Source organism: Rhyacophila brunnea, unplaced genomic scaffold (genome assembly GCF_057557595.1).
Source record: "Rhyacophila brunnea isolate RB1 unplaced genomic scaffold, BYU_Rbru_1.0 scaffold_3, whole genome shotgun sequence".
NCBI classification, from domain to species: Eukaryota; Metazoa; Arthropoda; class Insecta; order Trichoptera; family Rhyacophilidae; genus Rhyacophila; species Rhyacophila brunnea.
The window spans coordinates 57468536-57487245 of NW_028232965.1; the positions used below are offsets into that span (position 1 = coordinate 57468536).

At 30.7% G+C, this 18710-nt stretch overlaps 1 protein-coding gene across 2 annotated transcripts in view; it reads right to left on the minus strand.

The window, feature by feature from the left end:
* The window catches only part of ko (Stork-head domain-containing protein knockout), a 364781-nt gene that overhangs the window by 6570 nt on the left and 339501 nt on the right, over nt 1-18710 (minus strand). For both annotated transcript variants that reach the window (XM_085952081.1, XM_085952082.1), the window contains 3 exons: nt 15966-16063; nt 13727-13887; nt 8149-8354 (listed from right to left, as the gene is read on the minus strand). In XM_085952081.1, coding sequence (XP_085808207.1) covers nt 8149-8354; nt 13727-13887; nt 15966-16063 — 465 coding nt within the window. The remainder of the gene's footprint in view (nt 1-8148; nt 8355-13726; nt 13888-15965; nt 16064-18710) is intronic.

An 18710-nucleotide genomic window follows, 5' to 3' on the forward strand; every position in this document is an offset into this window, starting at 1 on the left:
ATATTGCAATAAAGTCATAACTCATAATATACATAATATTTAGTTTTGCTGGGATTCCCAATCTGGTCTGCGACAATTATTATTTGCAAGAGCTTATGAAAAAAGTATAACTTTCAATCTTGTTCGTAATAAAGTAAAAAAACATATTACGTAAGTATATACCTATTTACAGAGAGATACGACCAATTTTCGTATTTTGTATGAAGTGAAGATATTTTGATGATTTGTTAAACAGAATAAGAAAACTGAAAAGCTAGCCTTCTTTGGCCAGATGGGGTAATATAATACCAAGAAGTATCAATTTCTGCATATTATTATTCACTAGATGATTTCCGGCAAGCGAAGCCCTGGAGGAAAGTGATCTGGCTCAAAAATATAGAGAATGGTTTTAGCTCAACATTCCGTCACAGAGACAATAGTAGGTAGTGTTAGACTTCATAAAAAAATGTTGGGAATCACTGTTTTAGAGTTTGATTTCATTGATAGTTCGATAGAGGTAGATATGTTCTGTAGATTTCTCTCTATGTACGTATTACTTATCGCAAATGCATAATGAGGGTTGATTTTTTCGCTACACCTGTATACTCAGTAACGTCCGGCAAATTGCCGGCTTTAATAAGACTTCGAATGCAGTCCTCCTTTATTACCACGATTTTATTAGCTCGTATTCTTGTTTGCCCAGTACAAATTTTTTCTTGTTTGTCCAAGATTTGTATTGGACGATTGAAGATTTTTAACTAACTTCCCGAATAGCTAGACATTTGAAACTTTTAGAATATATCAGAACATGATTACAATGCATTCTTTTAGTACTTTTAGACATCTTTAAGCAAAATTGAATTCATTTTCAGTTAATTCTGTTTTGTATGGAAAATTATTTCGGAAAAAATTGTAAAAAGTAAAACACTATTATTGGTTGCTAAGGGGGTCCTAGCCACTAAATTATTAATATATACGTGCGTTACTATGGAAATCAATATGAAATGTCAAAATGACATTTCAGTATTCTATATTTATTCAGTATTTATATCAAGTACAAAAAAAGTATTTCTTAATACATATAATTGTGAAGTTTAGGTATATGATTCAACAGATTTAGAAATTATTAAAAATATTTAGAAATTTAAAAACGTATAAGTATAAAAAGTTCTTTTTATCCTGTAATTATTTTTGGTTTCAGATTGTTTGCAAATTTTTTAATTTGGTACCTAAGTACTTACCTATTTTATTATTTATTTTCGGCTATCCTAAAAAGACATTTAATACAGCATCTACCGATAATTAGAGCATTCGCATGAAACCTACTCTTAAACAGTGGTGGCTTAACAATCACTGCTAACATTTTAATTACCACATTTAAATATCACGTTAATTATATCTAATGGCCAACGACTCCAAACGCGCCAGTCCCGGTGTTAGCACTATATGAGCTAAGTACGTGGTTCCAGGTTTAGAGGTATATTTGTGAACATTTTGCCAGTGGAAAAAACTGCCATACCAATGAGTGGGCACAACAATAGTTATGCTTCGATTATTTACTCATCTAATGAAGTGACCGCATCGTCTGCTTCATGAGCAACCGTCACTGCTCTCAAAGTTGTAATATTTGTATTTGTTCCTTCATTCGCCGTCCACATGCAACGCAATGGCATGCCTATCCCCACGGGACGGAATCGAAAAAAGAAATGTAGGTAAACGAGAAATATATATTTTGTATGGAAATCTGAAACGACACTATTGGATTTAAAAAAAAAATGCTTAGCCAATGACACAATTAATGAAATTAGTACAGAAAAAAATATTGTGTATTAAACATGAATCGATAATGAGTGTTGTTTATCTACGATTTCAATGGTAACATTAAACATTATCGCGTGAACAGTTTGTTAGGCATAAATTTTCTAAACTCACGGCCGCCTTTGCACCTACTATTAGTATGGCCGTGTATTTAGTTGGACAATCAGTGTCAAAGTATGTTTTAAGGTTAACGATATCTAAACACTTTTTTGGTATTGAAAAAGTTATAGCCGACAATTTGCCAACAGCTCGGAATGTTTTCATATCGAAATAATTTATTGCGCTATTTATTTAGGTGTCTGATTTAATTGTTATTTAACATCACATTATAATATGATACCTATATTATTTATGAAGGATAATTTAATTTTATTACTTATTTTTACTGTTATTTATTGGAAGAATATAATACCTAGTTCAAAGAAATAACACAAACAATACTAATATGCTTAATTACTTTTTCGTATAAGGTAGTTGGGTGGGTTAGTTGCATTGATGTGGGGCTAATTAGGTACCTCCATTTATATCTTTAATTTTCTTTATGGCCAGGATTAAATATTTTGTGTTGAGTTGTTCTATTGCTTAGTACTTCGTGAGGCTTTTGGAGGTCAATTTCATGATTATACTGTCTACATCGAGTCCTGAGAGTCCATCGCTCCCTTTCTAGTATAGGGCAGTCGTTGATGACATGCCACACAGTTTGAGATGTGTTGCCGTCACATGGACAACAGTCATCATCCCTCAAATTAAATCTTTTTAGATAAGCTCGCACCGCTCCGTGGCCTGTTAGTATCTGTGTGAGTTCGTGCGATATTTTTAAGTTCCTGGCTCTTAAGAGTGATGGCAAGTATTATGTAATTTTTTTTTGTTGATTTTTGATCCTCCTTCCTTCTTTCCTTCCTTTCCTCCCTCTTCTAATATAATCATAATGTAAGAAAAACGTACCCTTTCTCCAAAGGCATGAAGAAGATGTCAGATTTTCATTAAAAAAATAACAAAATTATAGTTCAATAATAAAATAAACCTAGATAGGTACCGTTCTATTTTTTTATAATTAACAAAGATCGGTTTCACCTTACGACAATTTGGTCAATTAAAAATGTCACAAGACAAAACTAGTACCTATGTTATAAAAATTGGGATAAATACTATAAATAAAACATATAAACAAAAAAAAAAAATGAGCATACCACCCCCTAATAATAATGAATCATAGCCTATACTATAAATAAAACATATAAACAAAAAAAAAATAATGAGCATACCACCCCCTAATAATAATGAATCATAGCCTATATTATTATATTAAACGTAGATAATCCAACCAATGAATAACAAAAACAACGATAAGTCCGTAGGTATTATATAGCGCGAGTATTATCATCACCGAGGTCTGAGTTTCCCCAGTTTCACATTAATATTATCGCGGTATGTTGCGAGTGGTTGCAGTGTATACCTATTATGACACAATATTATAATGTTTGAGACTTTCACGGTTGTTTTTTTATCGTAATAAATTTTTGGGTTTCCACCGTGTGTACTTCTTCCTTCTTTCCTCGACGTTTCGGGCTCGTTGCAGAGGCCATTATCAAGAGATGATATGTGTTATGACACATATTTTCCTTTCACCACTCGCTATGAGTGACGTGTCCATACCGTAGCGTAAAGAAGAGAAACGCTTAATAAAATATCCATAATTATTTAATTTTGTTTTTTTAGAGCGACAGGGTTAACCAACTCTAGCGGGTGCCAATGACTTCAGAATTTACCCCGGCGCTTCAACTGTGAGGTCTCGCACTTTTCGGTTACCCTACATTCCTCATACCCAGACACTCCGCAGTTTGAGTCTAGGAATGAACATCTGGCCCACGAGTTATTGCAACCTGTCGCATTCTTATTTACCATGCATTATTAGTGTCCGTTTATGTCGTTGGCGTTGAATAATAAAAAATAATTATAAAATAAAATCCTATTCGCAAAAGAGAGCCTCAGGCGACTTTTTTACTATTAGATCAAATTTGTGGTGTGTTTATCTCACTTAAATGGTCGACCCGCCTCTCGGAGCCCCCCTAAGCCCGAGCCCCCAGGCTAGAGCCCTGTCAGCCCCCCCTCCTTGTGGGGCCATGAACCTGAAAAACTACCGCCATATGACTAGATACACATATAAAATGGCAAGACGTATAATCTCCAAGTTCAATGACCCATACCTCCTCCGACACTTACAGTTTTTTGGGGAAATCAGAGATTTCGTAAGAGCGACTCACGTCTCGTTGAATATTGAGCAGTAAATACGTAGTTAGCAAGAAAACGTGCGAGTTTCCCATGATGGAAGGCTGTGGTCTCCTTTCCCAGTGCCGACATTGAGGCTCACCCGGCAATAAGGTTGGATCTAAAACCTCACAAGCGATCCGCTTGTTAACTTCCGAGTAATACGAGCCCGGGGCGGGTCGGTCTCGTGAAAGGCGGCGGTGGTCTGCACACTCTATCAGCGTTATTCTATTTTCAGAGTGGCCCAACAATGGTGTAAGAGCCATAATGTTATTTTTGAATTTTGTGAAAAATTTTCACATCTAGGAAAAAATCATAATTCTCTACATTGCGATATTTTTTCTGATTTGGTAACTATTAAGGGGATGATAATCGTTTGTTTACTGTCATGGTAATAACATATTATTTTTCCTGGAATAAATACAAAATTTGAAAATGAAACTATGTTACGATTATATTTTATATATTTTATTAGTGAGGCCAAAATTATTTTAGAATTAATGAAGTGATTAATAAGTATCAGTTTATTTTACTCACGTTTAGAATATACATACACACTTTATTCGTGACAGCGAACTGTCTTTAAAAAAATAATATTTGTAATTAGTTGAGCACTTATATAGTGTTTTTAAAATCGTTTAAATTGACATAGTTAGAACCAAATAATATCAATTATTAATTCATCCAGTAAGCAAAGAGGCTCAACATAATAAATTAAATCGATATTTTTTTATAACTATCATACCAAATAAAATGAAAGCACTTTTTATTATTTACGTGAAAATCAGTTTTTTGAGATGCATACCTAGTATTATTATTATGGTATAAGTAGATAAAACTGTAGATACATTATTTTGGTTACGATCACAGCATGTCAAGGTATATGAATAGATAGAGACGGAAAATTACGACAAAGTATTGCTTAAACACATGTCATCTAATTAGACGAAGAAGGAAGGGATTACAATAAAAGGACAGTAAACATTGTCTTAATATTAAATACAGTCAATTTTCATGGTTTTTATGCTACCAACAAAGAGGAAGACTCTATCATATTAATAATATTGGAATAAGCCTGCAGGAACCACTAATAATTATTATTAGTGTTGCTATACAACAATTTTACATCTTTATTAAATAAAGATGGAACAAATTTGTTTAAACTTTTTAATGTGTATTTAAACGATCAGTTCAGTTGTCCGTTCAGTATTAGTTGATAGTTCGGTTGGGAAACGGCGATGTATATTTACGTATTATGTATCCACAAAAAATGAATATTGTTTTTAGAATAACTTTATACTATCTTTAAATATATTGGTTGGTATAATGAAAAACCGACACTTGAAGAAATAATAATATTAAATTTCAATCTAAATTAAAAACGTAGTATGAAAAATACGACAACACAGCGCGTCGCTGTACCGACTAAGTGGCAACTTGTTGCAAGTGTGGACACGGCATAAGGTTTATATTAATTTCGCTAAATTGCCTAAATTAATTAGGTATGCATGTACATATTTTCTCAGTTAAAAAAACTATACTTCGATATTTCATGATTTGATTTTTTTCGTATTCGTACATCGATGTTCCATAAGCATATAGTTTCGATAAATCATTCTGTCATAAAGTCATTTACATGTAAATTTAACTGGAAACTCTAAATTCGGATACGATAACCTGTTGTAAAACCAATCCTGCTAAGTTTCAGTTTCAGTCGGCCGCTTCAGGTTTGCATTTACAGTTTAGCTGACAGCTCAACTGAAACGGTGACTGATCGGACAACAAAACTGATCGTTTAAAAGCATCTTTATTATAATTCTATTCTTCTGAAGTTCAAACGCTTTGGTTTTGTCATATAGTATTATTTTACCTCGCCAATGAAGTTGCGCATCTCTGTTCTTCACTGTTTACAGGTATAATGATACTCATCATAATATTGACTAAAGTGGCCTTAGTTTAACCATCTGCGAACGAAGGTAATGCTAGCGGTAGGCTGCGATGAAAACTGAGCTCGATAATATTATTATCTGCAACAGGAAAATAAACGCCGATGTTCAAGTTACGATAACCGCGGGGTCAGTGTGAATAATTTATAAGTATCCAATTTTTCTTATTAGAATCATATTGTATTAGCCGATTTCAAAACCTTTAAAAAATTAACGCAGTCATTTTCGTTGCTGATATTCTTATATCATCTATTTTAATCCACAGGTGGATGAAGACAACCTCAAGCCTTCTCCACTCTTATTGGTTCTGTATTCGTCGCTACCATGCATTTCCGCTGAACCTTAATATCTCATCGATTCAGTGTACCTTAGGCCGGCCTATTGGTAATCTAATATCCTTTGGCTATCACTGGAGTATCACATTCGACTAATGTCCATCCTGTCTATGAGTTATATGTCTGATCCATCTCCATCTAAGGGTTTTATTATACTTTACTTACATCATATACTCTGGTTTGCTCCCTAAGCAATTCATTCCGTTTCTATTACCTAATTTTAATTTATGGATTTTTATGTTGCTAAGTTTAATAAAATCGCATGCACATATTATGAACACTGGAAGCACAATAGGATGCCGCTCTTGAAAATTACATTCAAACGTCCGAATGTACTATATGCCAACTTTATTTAGCGTATAATTTCGCCAACATTAAATAGATATGCATGTAAATAGATGAGATGGAAAAAAGCACTTAAAAAAATATAATAAAACATATTTTCTGGAGTGAATTGAATACGGCTAATGTTGATAGATCAGCCGTATAGTAAGTACTATACTTTCTACTAATATACAGTGCATATCGATTTTTGGTTAATAATTATATATTTTTTGGGTACGTAGATAGAACAGTATGATTACGGCGATACTGACGAGAAAAAGTAATTTTCAAACAATTTTCTCGTTGCGATTATACGGTTGTGTTTTTCTGGCCGGTATAGATTGCGCTTTGCGGCTGCTGTAGGTGTACTGGTTAATCTGTATTTAATATTACATTAATTATAAGTTAATTACCATATTTTAAATACAAGTAAAGGTGACACCTGCATTTAATAAAATATATAGTGTATTATGTAGAATTACTGGAGAAAAACAGTGTAATAGTTTGGTAGTTGCACTTTATATAACTTTAATATTGACTCTAAAATAGTTAACCGGTTCGATTTCACATATTTAACGATTCTAAGTTTCCTGGTTATTTGATAAAAATAACTACTTAGGTTATACTTTGTATAACAGGCCAATGATCGATAAGCTTTTGAAATATTTTTTTATTATCAATAGGCACCTACAGGTGATATGGATGAATATCTATAGAAGTTTTGAGGGATTTTAAAATAATAAATGTTCTAATATTAATTACTATCGACCGAAGGTACTTGATTGAATTTGAATTTAAATTCTAATGGATTTAAGTTTTATACTATTCCAATTGAGTCGTTTTTTATAGATAAATCTCATTAGTTAACTTCATTAATTCCCAATGCGTTACCATTGTTCCCAGAATGGACGATTTTACACCTCTTGAGTGTAGTATTTTTATTGTTTATATTTACTAAACATCTATTATTAGGTTTTATTATACACTAATTATTATCAAGTGTATTATTATTGATGATATAGGGGTTTTACTATTTATAATTCGTTTGTTATATTTTTTTTATTGTGACCCTTGACTTGATAGGTAGGTAATTGAGTTTTTACCTATTTTATTGTATTGATTTGTTATATAAGTTAGAGTTAATAGTATTCGTTGTCAGTGTTTATTTGCCTTTTGGTGAGTGTACACAGTGCCTGAAGATGCCGAAAATCGAAACCCGGGTCGCAAAAAAGACTCAAATGGAATAGTACAAAACTTAACTCCATTAGAATTTTAATAAATTAATGTTCTAAGTATAAATATAAATAGTGAGAGTATCCTTGGGGATAAAGACGTTGATAAAGCTTAATGGTGATTGGTGATAGATATTTCCTGGAAGCATTGAAAATATCGACAATTGATCGATGTATTTTATAATATTATTATGACAGTAGTACTGTTTTCGGTATTAATGTGTATGTAAACTTGTATCGTCTTACCACCACAAATGACATCTGCCAGGTTGGTCTGTATACACTGGTGCGTGAGGTCTCCGTCCCTGATGGTGGAAATCTCTCCGTACAAGTTGTGGAGGGCTTCCTGCGTGGACAGCAACATTCCTCGCGTGGAGACGGAGTCGTTGTCTTGATCTGATCCGCCACGGTGTCGTGAGGAAGAGCGAGAGTGTGATCGGGATCTGCGCCTTCTATAAATAAACATACAAATAACATTAGAGTTAATTGTTCAATATTACGAAACTATTGACAGTTTAAGGGAACTGAGGCAAGGATAAATATATTTTAAATTTTCTATCTCTATCTGTAGTTTCTATAATCAGACAGGTGCGTCCGTGTGTGTAATTTTATTATTTTAGGAATCGAGGGCATCCATTGTTTGTTCTTCCAAGGTGCAGATCTAACCTGCCATTAGTAATGCCAATTGGGAGGGCAATAACCATGTTTAATGAAATCGCTTCGGATATTGATATATTCCACTTACGTGAAGGTGAATTTAGGTGGACGTTGTTTTATAAGTTTTTAAGATTGGGTCTATCAATAGTTCACCCTGTGTGCTTCCATCTACTTTTTTTTGTTTTTTAATTAATTTTATTTTTTATTTTATTACTTATTGTATTATTATGTAACTCAGATTGCTCTGTATTTTTATTTGAAAAATCGTGAACACCTATTTTATGTCATGTCAATAATAATAAATTTAAAAATAAATAAATTTGAATTTGAATTTGAATAATATCGTGATTATACAATATTAGATAGGTAGTGTTTCCCAAATATTTTTAATATCTTTTTTTGCTTAAATATTAGGTAATGTATACATACAAACTTATTATCTTAGACAGTAGCTAAACCAAAATTACCGTACGGTGAGCAACATTTCGAGAATGATTGATAACTTAAATGTTCGATTCATCTCATGAAACATTTTTACAAAAAAAGTTCAACAGCGTAAGTACCTACTTCAAATATTCCACGTACTACGAGGGGTACGCGTATCATAGTTTGGAAAATACTTATATACGAGATTGATACACAACCAGTTAGATTTACTTAGATTAGTCAAATTCCGGGAGAAATTAATTTATAGTGGTAAGGGCAGACGTAGAACAAAAGGAAATATGCAGTTTCGGTTGAAGAAAAATATCCTTGCTGAAGAATGTTTCAGGATAGGTATGTTTGCGACAGGCAGATCTCTTTTAATTAAATGTTATAAGTAAATGGAACATAGCGAAGATTAAAAAAAATACAAATATCTCTCATGGACAAAATCTAATATAATATTTTTTGCAAAAGCAAAAACATTAAACATAAGGATGTAAGCCAGAATTAGGTTAATATTATTTTATTTTTATGCTGTAATAGCATACAAAGTAGGCAAGATTAGGTAGATATCGTAAAGTATACGGGTAATATAACTTAAAATGTAAATTTATTCTGACAGTAATATATATTTTGATGGTACGTAACGGATGATTTGCCGTCAATATGAATATTATATTTATAACATACGATAATCTCACAAATCAACATAAAATATAATGTTGTTTATTTATAACTATAATTATCTCTCAATAAGAACCGTTAAGTTTTATATGATATATGACATGTCTAAGATTATAATGTTATTTAAATTGGCGGTTTCCCGACGGGTTCATATGTTGGATTATACAGTTGCAATATTTTGTCACAGTCTTGCAACATAACATGCTAGAACTTGCATTATTTTATTAGATTAATGATTATTTATTTTATATTATATCAAAATCTAGCTAAAATGCACATACGAATATTTTCAGTTGATGGTAAATCGTAATATCTTTTTTGCGCCGTTCTATAAAATTTTAATTTGGAAAAGTGGGCGGAAAGGGGAATACTGTTTACGCATGTTTTCTTTTTGCTATGTCTTGGAAGCTATAACCGTTAAGTTTAGAAAAATAGTTATCAAAGTGTAGTTGTTAAAGCTCTACTTCAGCTGAGGCATGGCCTAAAAATATCGTGACTACGAGACGTGTGATGAACAAAACATAATTTGTCATAAAAATTCAACATGCATCCATTTAATGTTATGTTTATTGTTATATTAGTAGTAATAATAATAATATATTCATTGACATGTTTTCTTTTTCGAGTAAATGTGTAACGTTTTTTAGCCATCTTTACACGATTTAAGAATATATTCATCCATCACAAAACAAATTGACGTGCTCACAGCTCGACTATTGCTATCCGATTGGCAACGAGTGCCGAAATTACGTCCCATCTATTCTTGAAAATTATTTGCCGTTTCACTGAAGTATGCTCTTAAGATGGATTCATAGCCCGAAACAACTGTAAACATAAATACCTTAATTGTCGTATAATTAACAAAACACTTTGTTGTAAAACCATGATAATAAGTTTGCCCCTTAAATACCAATTCAATTAATATTATCAAGTAATGATTTTTAGTACCTACTCATTCTGATGTAGCCTACAATATTAACGAAACACGTGTATAAAAATTACAAATAGTCTAAATTATATGGATGGTATAAGGTGATAAAAAAACAAAATCAGACATTGCAAGAATACTCATTAAAAATAAATGAATTTCATGTACGTTCTCAGAATTATTGTATTTGAGATGCCACCGTGTGTATTTCTTACTGCTTCCTTCTTAATACTTAGGATTAAGTTAGGACGAATGGACACAAATGTTAGATTATGTTAGACCAGTTAGAGGCTCAGAATCGATTTTGAATAAAACACTCTAATTATTAATTATTAGAAATAACAGTAATCGGCTTTAACGGCATGGAATATTGCGTCAATAGATTGCACAGGTTCAATTATTTAACAAACATTTTTTTATAAAATTCTTGATAACATCGACATATTATTATTATTATGTAAATTGTAAATGATCATTAAAAACCACTTCTTATAGAGATATGTTATATTATATTCATAAAAGAATAACATTATGCTAGTAAGTAGTAAGTAAATAGAAAACCGGTATGTAGTAGGTATGTATTTTTTAAAATAACTGTTTGGTGCATTCGGAAGTGTAAGATTGAATGAGAGATGTACATAAGCATGGTTCATTAAATTCTTTACACAATTTAAAAGTGTGTTATTGTGATAGTTTGTCGGTATGTACACCCACGGTGGCCGCGCGGCTTAAGCGTTGGGCTACCACGCCGTGGGTCCCAGGTTCGAATACTGGGTCTGGCAAGTACACATTGTTTTTCAATTTGTGTGTGAGTCAGGGTATGGACCTAATAGGTTGAGCAAGTGGCTGACATCTATTTCTCGTAAAAACAAAATCTGTTAATACAAACATCTACTCTGTGGGGGCCCATATGATCCTATTAGGATCGGACATGGTCGAAAAAAAAAGTTGGTATGTTATGTATATAAGTCCTGGGACTCCTGTGAAATATGAGATGAAAAGATTTTTCCAAATAGTAATTAATAAAAGTTTATCTCTAAGTAATACGATTCAATTTTAGTTTTAAGAAAATTGTACATACGTTGTAAAATATTAATGTTGACTTTTAAACTAAAACATAACTTGTTCTACTACAAAATTGCCGGTGACACGAATATTTTGTAAAACCTGTTATGTAAAGAATCACGAGTTTTGCGCATGAAACTGTTCATATTAGTTCGTGAAATAGATAATATAAAACAAAACTACCTAAATGCCAAGCCGATGTAGCATATTTCTACCAATAAATTGTCTCATTGGCGACTTCAGAATTTTATGTATTTGAGAATAAAATATCTATAGAAATAGATGCATGAATTATAATTTATGTGTGTAATGATGAATGCAGTAATGGCTGCATAAGATTTAGTTCAACAATAAATTACGTCCGCCTGACATTGCAAAATTAACAAGCAATATAAACGCAGAAAACGAATATAAATTATTTAACTATTTACGAACATTTATTTTGTCTCGTGAACGGTCATAAATCACGTTGCAGGTTAGCCATTGATATAGTTAAAATGTTAAATAATAGATACTGCCATAAAGCACATTCTGTAGAATGTGCGGTCAATTATTTGAGAAATATCAAATTGCGAAAACTGTGATACTTAATAACACATTTTTTTATAAGTTAAAAGCATTGACATTATGTTTCATTATAAACTATTTTTAATATGATTTAATCAGTGTTGCATATAAAAATATTGCATTGCGACGGTTTGATTTGTTTGTGCCTTACTTGAATTTAAAAAAATATGATAAGGCAATGCATTTATCAAAAAAAAATAAGGAATGATTGTGAATAAACGGCGTAGAAAATTGCATTAATTTTATATTCACATTTTTTATCGAATACGACATAAATAGGTGCGGTGCAATTAGGGCTGTCAAAAAAGTACCTAGCGATGATTTTTGACCGATTCATTTTTGATAGCCCTGACGAAATGTATGCATTCCGTGAAAATTGCAATTATGTATAGTTATATCAGCAATCTAATGTATAAGTGAATCTAAAAACGAAATCGATAATAGTTAAATATTATTTGTAAAAACATACAATTACTTACTGTTATTATTTTTATATATCGGTTATAAGACTTTTAAATAACTTACGAATATTTCGCACCATGAGTACTTTAGTGTATTAAGTAAAAAAATTACCATTTTGTAGTTAATAATGCAGTTTTATTCAGAACTTTTTGCTTTATTTATTACTTTAACGTAGTAACTCGAAGAAAATGTGAAATGCTTTGTAATTGAGTTATTTCACTAAAGTATTTTCAAAATATTTTAAGAAACTGCTTAATATATTATTAAGATATACTATGGTTATGCATGAATGTGATGTATATTTTGGTGCATTAGTGTATTATTTTGATTTGATATACTAAAGTATTAAGCTCATACGAAGTTCTTAAACTTACCGCAATATTACAGATATAAATGAATTATAGCGCACGTTGATATCTCAAAACTATACTCTTGGAGTTAATATACTAAAGTACTCATGGTACGATTTGATAATTAAACAAAATTCGAAAAAAATGTTTCGGTATCATTTTTAAAAAAGATTATAGTTTGTTTAATTCATCAGACGTCATTGAACTTTCCACTTGGTTTAAGTTTAATATACAATAGTGCAGGTAATATTAATTAAGATTGAGAAATTAATATTTCTTCAACAGAGCAATGTAATTTAAGTAACTATAGCTGAAAGTAATTGAGGAAGATATTGTTTAAAAAGAACTGTTTGATAAAAGAGTTTTGAAAATAATAAGACGCATTTGATGATTAGCTGAAAATTCTAAAATAAAAATAGAGCTACTATACTAGTTCATTCGTGAAAGAATTCGACAGGAAGTTAAAAAAAGTATTAGTAGCCTGCAAAAAAAACTAATAAAAGCTAATACATGGAAAAGTAATACACAACAAAGAGATCAATCAAGCAATAGGTATAATAAAATTAATGCCTACTGCACCATTTCTTGAATATGTAAATAAACTTCTCAGAATGCACCTGGCTGTTTTTAATGATCACTAAATTTAATGACCCAAATAAAACCGAAATAGAATTTGATCACTTACTCTGGTGTGACTATGAAGAATCCTCTGGCGGTTTGGTAGATTTTTCTTTCCTGCATGAGCTGCGCGAGAGTGTCGTAGACCACGTCTCCTGAAGGGCTTTGCATCGAGGGGAACTTAGCCACCAGGTTGTGCTTGATGTTCTCCATCGTGGCTGACTGGCCCTGCTCACAAATTATAAACGTGTCATGCTGATATAATAAATTGGAGAATAAATACACAGTAAGTACTGTGATGAAAGAAAATGTTTATATTTTATTACCAATTTTTATTAGCTCGTATTCTTGTTTATCCAGTACAATTTTTTTCTTGTTTGTCCAAGATTTGTATTGAACGATTGAAGATTTTTAACTAAATTCACGACTAGTTAGACATTTGAAACTTTTAGAATATATCAGAACACGACGACAATGCATTTTTTATTACTTTTAGCCATCTTTACGTAGAATTGAATTCATTTTCAGTTAATTCTGTTTTGTATGAAAAGTTATTTCGGAAGAAATCCGTAATCCAATCCACTATTATTGGTTGCTAGGGGTCTGGGGTCCTAGCAACTAAATTATTAATATATACGTGCGTTACTACGGAAATCAATATGAAATGTCAAAATGACATTACAGTATTATTTCTATCAAGTACAAACTATTTTAATCGTTTAAGCTAGCTGCCAATGCATTCTTTTAATAATTTTAGCCATCTTTAAGCAGAATTGAATTCATTTTCAGTTAATTCTGTTTTGTATGGAAAGTTATTTCGGAAAAAAATCGTAAAAAGTAAAACACTATTATTGGTTGCTAAGAGGGTCCTAGCAACTACATTATTAATATATACGTGCGTTACTATGGAAATCAATATGAAATGTCAAAATGACATTTTAGTATTCTATATTTATTCAGTATTTCTATCAAGTACAAAAAAGTATTTATTAATACATAGAATTGTTAAGATTATATGATTCAACAGAAAATTTAAAAACGTGTTATATAAAAAAGTTCTTTTTATCTTGTAAATATTTATGTTAATTATGAAGTAAATAGCGTGAAATCGTAGGATTCTTGTATTGATCTGTGCTTCCATTATAATTATTATCTGAGAATTCGGGAACATCAATAGTTTATTCTTCTAAGTTGTAGAAAGAAACGAGTGATGGCGTGCACAATCAAAATATCAATGAGTTATATTTATTTCGGTTTACTTAATTTACTCGGTAGATTTCTAACTGCCTCTACTGTATTTGTCATTGTTATTGCCATATATTTTTTCTTGCCTACATTTAATTTAAAAGTGTTCTTTTGTTTGGTTCTTTACAGTAGTAAATTTGAAATTATTGTTAATTCATTGAACATACTTTGTAATCTATGTTTGTAATATCCACGATGTCAAATAAATTATCGAAATGGAATTTATGTTGATTATTAAAACATAATATTATTATTGTCTCAGATTACCCTTTTGGAATTTAAAGTAGGTATTCACTGGGGATGTTTATCCAATGTAACTAATTGAATGACAATCTACCAAATATAAATTATAAAAGATAATATGAAATATTATAATAAAGGCTTTATTCTTTTCAAAACATCTTGAAGAAAAAAGATTTTTTCTCGGTTAAAAAATAAAAGTAAATATAAACCATAGGTACCTACTTAAAATGTCTACAATGCATGATATTTTATAATTATTATTTGAAATTTTACTTTCAAAGCTCGTTTACATGCACTATCGTAAAACTGTACATAATATCACTGTAAATTTAGTCACTGGAGATAATGCCAATTCTTAGCCATGAATAAAATAAAAAGAATATTCTTTACCCTCCAATCCATGTAATTAAAGAGTTTTTAAATAATGAACTTTAGATGAAAAATCACTCATTCGATAGACATATTATATAAAGATGATTCGTCATATAGTAGCTGTTGTCGGCCTTGTAAAACTATTGTAAGGCAATTTTATCTGAATCCGGCCCATTTAAATATAATCAAAGCACAAATCATATTTCAACTTCATTTTCATATATCATAAAAGCTCAATTTAAATAGAACAAGTTTTTTTCAGTATTCCTTCAATAACTATGATCTTGACATTTATGTATATAGTAAACAGTTGTTAATGAAAAAAGAGGTGGGCGTTTTTATTCTTTATATGTTAACGTTGGCCTCCCATAATATGATAGAATCAGTGTATCGACATTTTTGTATTCGTGTATTCAGTTTTGATTATATAATACAATATTGTTTACCTGTGACGTTAAGTCCATGATGACATCGCATAATGCTTCAGGCAAAGGAGTGAACTGACCTTGGAAGGCCGGTGTTACTATACAGTCCTCAATATCACCTGTAAATAAATAATTATACAACTGTCAGAATAACACAATAACTGGTCCAGTTTAATTCAAATTCAAAACATATGGTGTGAAAAAATGTTCCAAACAGTCTGATATTGACACTGATACATTATGGAAGTGCCAATATTTTTTTTTAATTTCAGTTTCAATTATTAATGTGATTGTTATTGAAAACTCAGGTGCTGCATTCAATAAATTAAATAAAAAATGACGATTAGAATTCATTTGACTAACAAATAGGTAACATATTAATCAAAAAAATATAAACACAATATATTGTAATACATTGAAAATACTGACATAACATTTAATAATGCCTTTATTAAATTTAGTAACAGGGCAATAAATAATATTTTTTTATATCCGCATTATAGCACTGTCACGTAAAGAAATAAATTTAAAATTTAGACAAGGTATCAAGTAAAATGTTGTTTTACTATTTTTGTTCATAGTTAATAAAATGCCTATATTTATAATAATATTTTAATTTCTCATATGTATTCAATGGCTAGTTTGTACTGAGTAATTAATATTAATTCTTTTCAATTATGTGTAACACAGTGTTCTGTTTACATTTTCATAATTAACTATTCTTTATTTGCATTCCATAAATTGGCATAATAAAAATTGAGAACATTGTTTGATGCTTAAATAAATATTAGGGCAAATGGTTCATATCCTGTTATTTAAAATAAGTACTCATCAGTCCTGTACACAAGTTGCATATAATAATATACTACAATAATTACTAATTCCATGACTCATTATATTTTTAAATGCTTTTCTTTTTTGAATAATAATCATTCTGAGACACAACGCAAAAGCTCTCGAAAAGTTTAACGAATTCAATGTAATAAGATATTACAGATAACAAACCCAAAATGGGTATGAATTATTTTTGAAAACTAACAAAAATGTTTTAAATATGTCGCCTTAAATAACATACTATAGGCACCGATAAGTGTAAAATTCAAGAAAATTCAAATTATAATACGAGAGAAAAAAACTCAAAAGCTCCCGAAAGCTTCTACGAATTCAATATAAAATGGGATGGATTATTTTTGAAATCTTACCAAAATATAATAAATATTCATTCAATAACATAAAATCACAATTATACAGAGATTTATAAACTCCAAGAGATAAAGTTACATTAGTTTCTACATGGCGTAGTGGTAGTCAGTAAATTTTATTGGTAACGAGCACTTACAATAAATTTCCTGTACACCAGGTAAGTAGACGTGAAGTGATTTATGAATCGAGATATTCCTAGAAGGTACCTGTTTACTAACTTTATATTTTTGTATAAATATTGTGCATGTTTGCATAGTATTGTTTTATTTAATTGGTATTATTTTTGAGAGAATTTACTTGGCAGGATCCCATTTTTAACGGTATAATATTAGTAATTACAATAAAATGATATAATTTGTCGAGTTTACTATAATTAATAGGTAGATACTATAAGTGCTGCGTATTTTTTTTGTATGTAACTATGTAAAGATGAAGTTGCAAAACGATGTTCATAATACATAATATAATATAATAATAATATCTATGTAAAATAATATTAAATAAATGTAGGTACATACTTGAGAATTTGTTAATATTTTTGTAGTAAATAATAAGAATCCATATATATTATAATAAATAATGAAATACAATATAATATATAAGCAGCAATAAAATGATAATGGAATTGTTATGTGAAATTGTAATAGCTTCCGAAATAAAGAGTCCATGTAGGTTTACGAGAAATATAGTGAAACTAGTCGAATTGGGACACAATTATAGTCTTAAAATATTGTGTTTTTTTTTAAATAAAGACAAGAAAAACACAAGAAAAATATTATGACAGAGAAAATTTATGAGTAATATCACATTGTCTGGTTATATTGCCGACCGCAATTATTGTCTGGCGACATTATTTTGTTCCCCATCTTGCTAGGAATAAAACAGTCTGTTGAGACTAACAGAGGGTTGAATCTATTCCAAATAAGATATTCAGATCACGAAGTCGAAAATTGGCTTGCCACATAACTGCCTTGTCGCATATAAAGAAGCGACGATTTCTTACAAAAGAAAATGCAGAAATCCCCGAAAAATCGGAAAGTATTTACATCATTTAATGTTATGTTTTGTGATACAATTTAATATTCTCATCGCTAGTTTACAAGAAACAACAGCAAACTTTAGAGCACCTTTTGTAATACTGGTGATCATATCCACCTTGGAAACTTGACCTAAGGTTAAGTGGGTGCAAAGCGGTTACGAAAGAGAACTTTTCCGGTAAAAATAATATATAACACTAAGCTAAACGCAAATACAATGGTTTTAGCGCAATTAATAATTTCGAAGCACAGTTATTGCTTATTCTACATTTAACATATTTAATCACTAAATCTGTTTCATAGTAGGATCTATCGCATATTTCTGGAGATGTTCCATATCCACAGCATCTATGGACCGCGTACCACTAATATCTACCAATTTCGTAGGTAAGAGAAGAAGTAGACCAAAACTACGCTGGCTAAATGTTTACAACCATTCGTACTGATGACTATTGGATGCTTGAGGCATTTAATTATATAGCAGCGATGCTGCATAGGGTCAGGTGGAGAGAATTGTTGCTGGAAT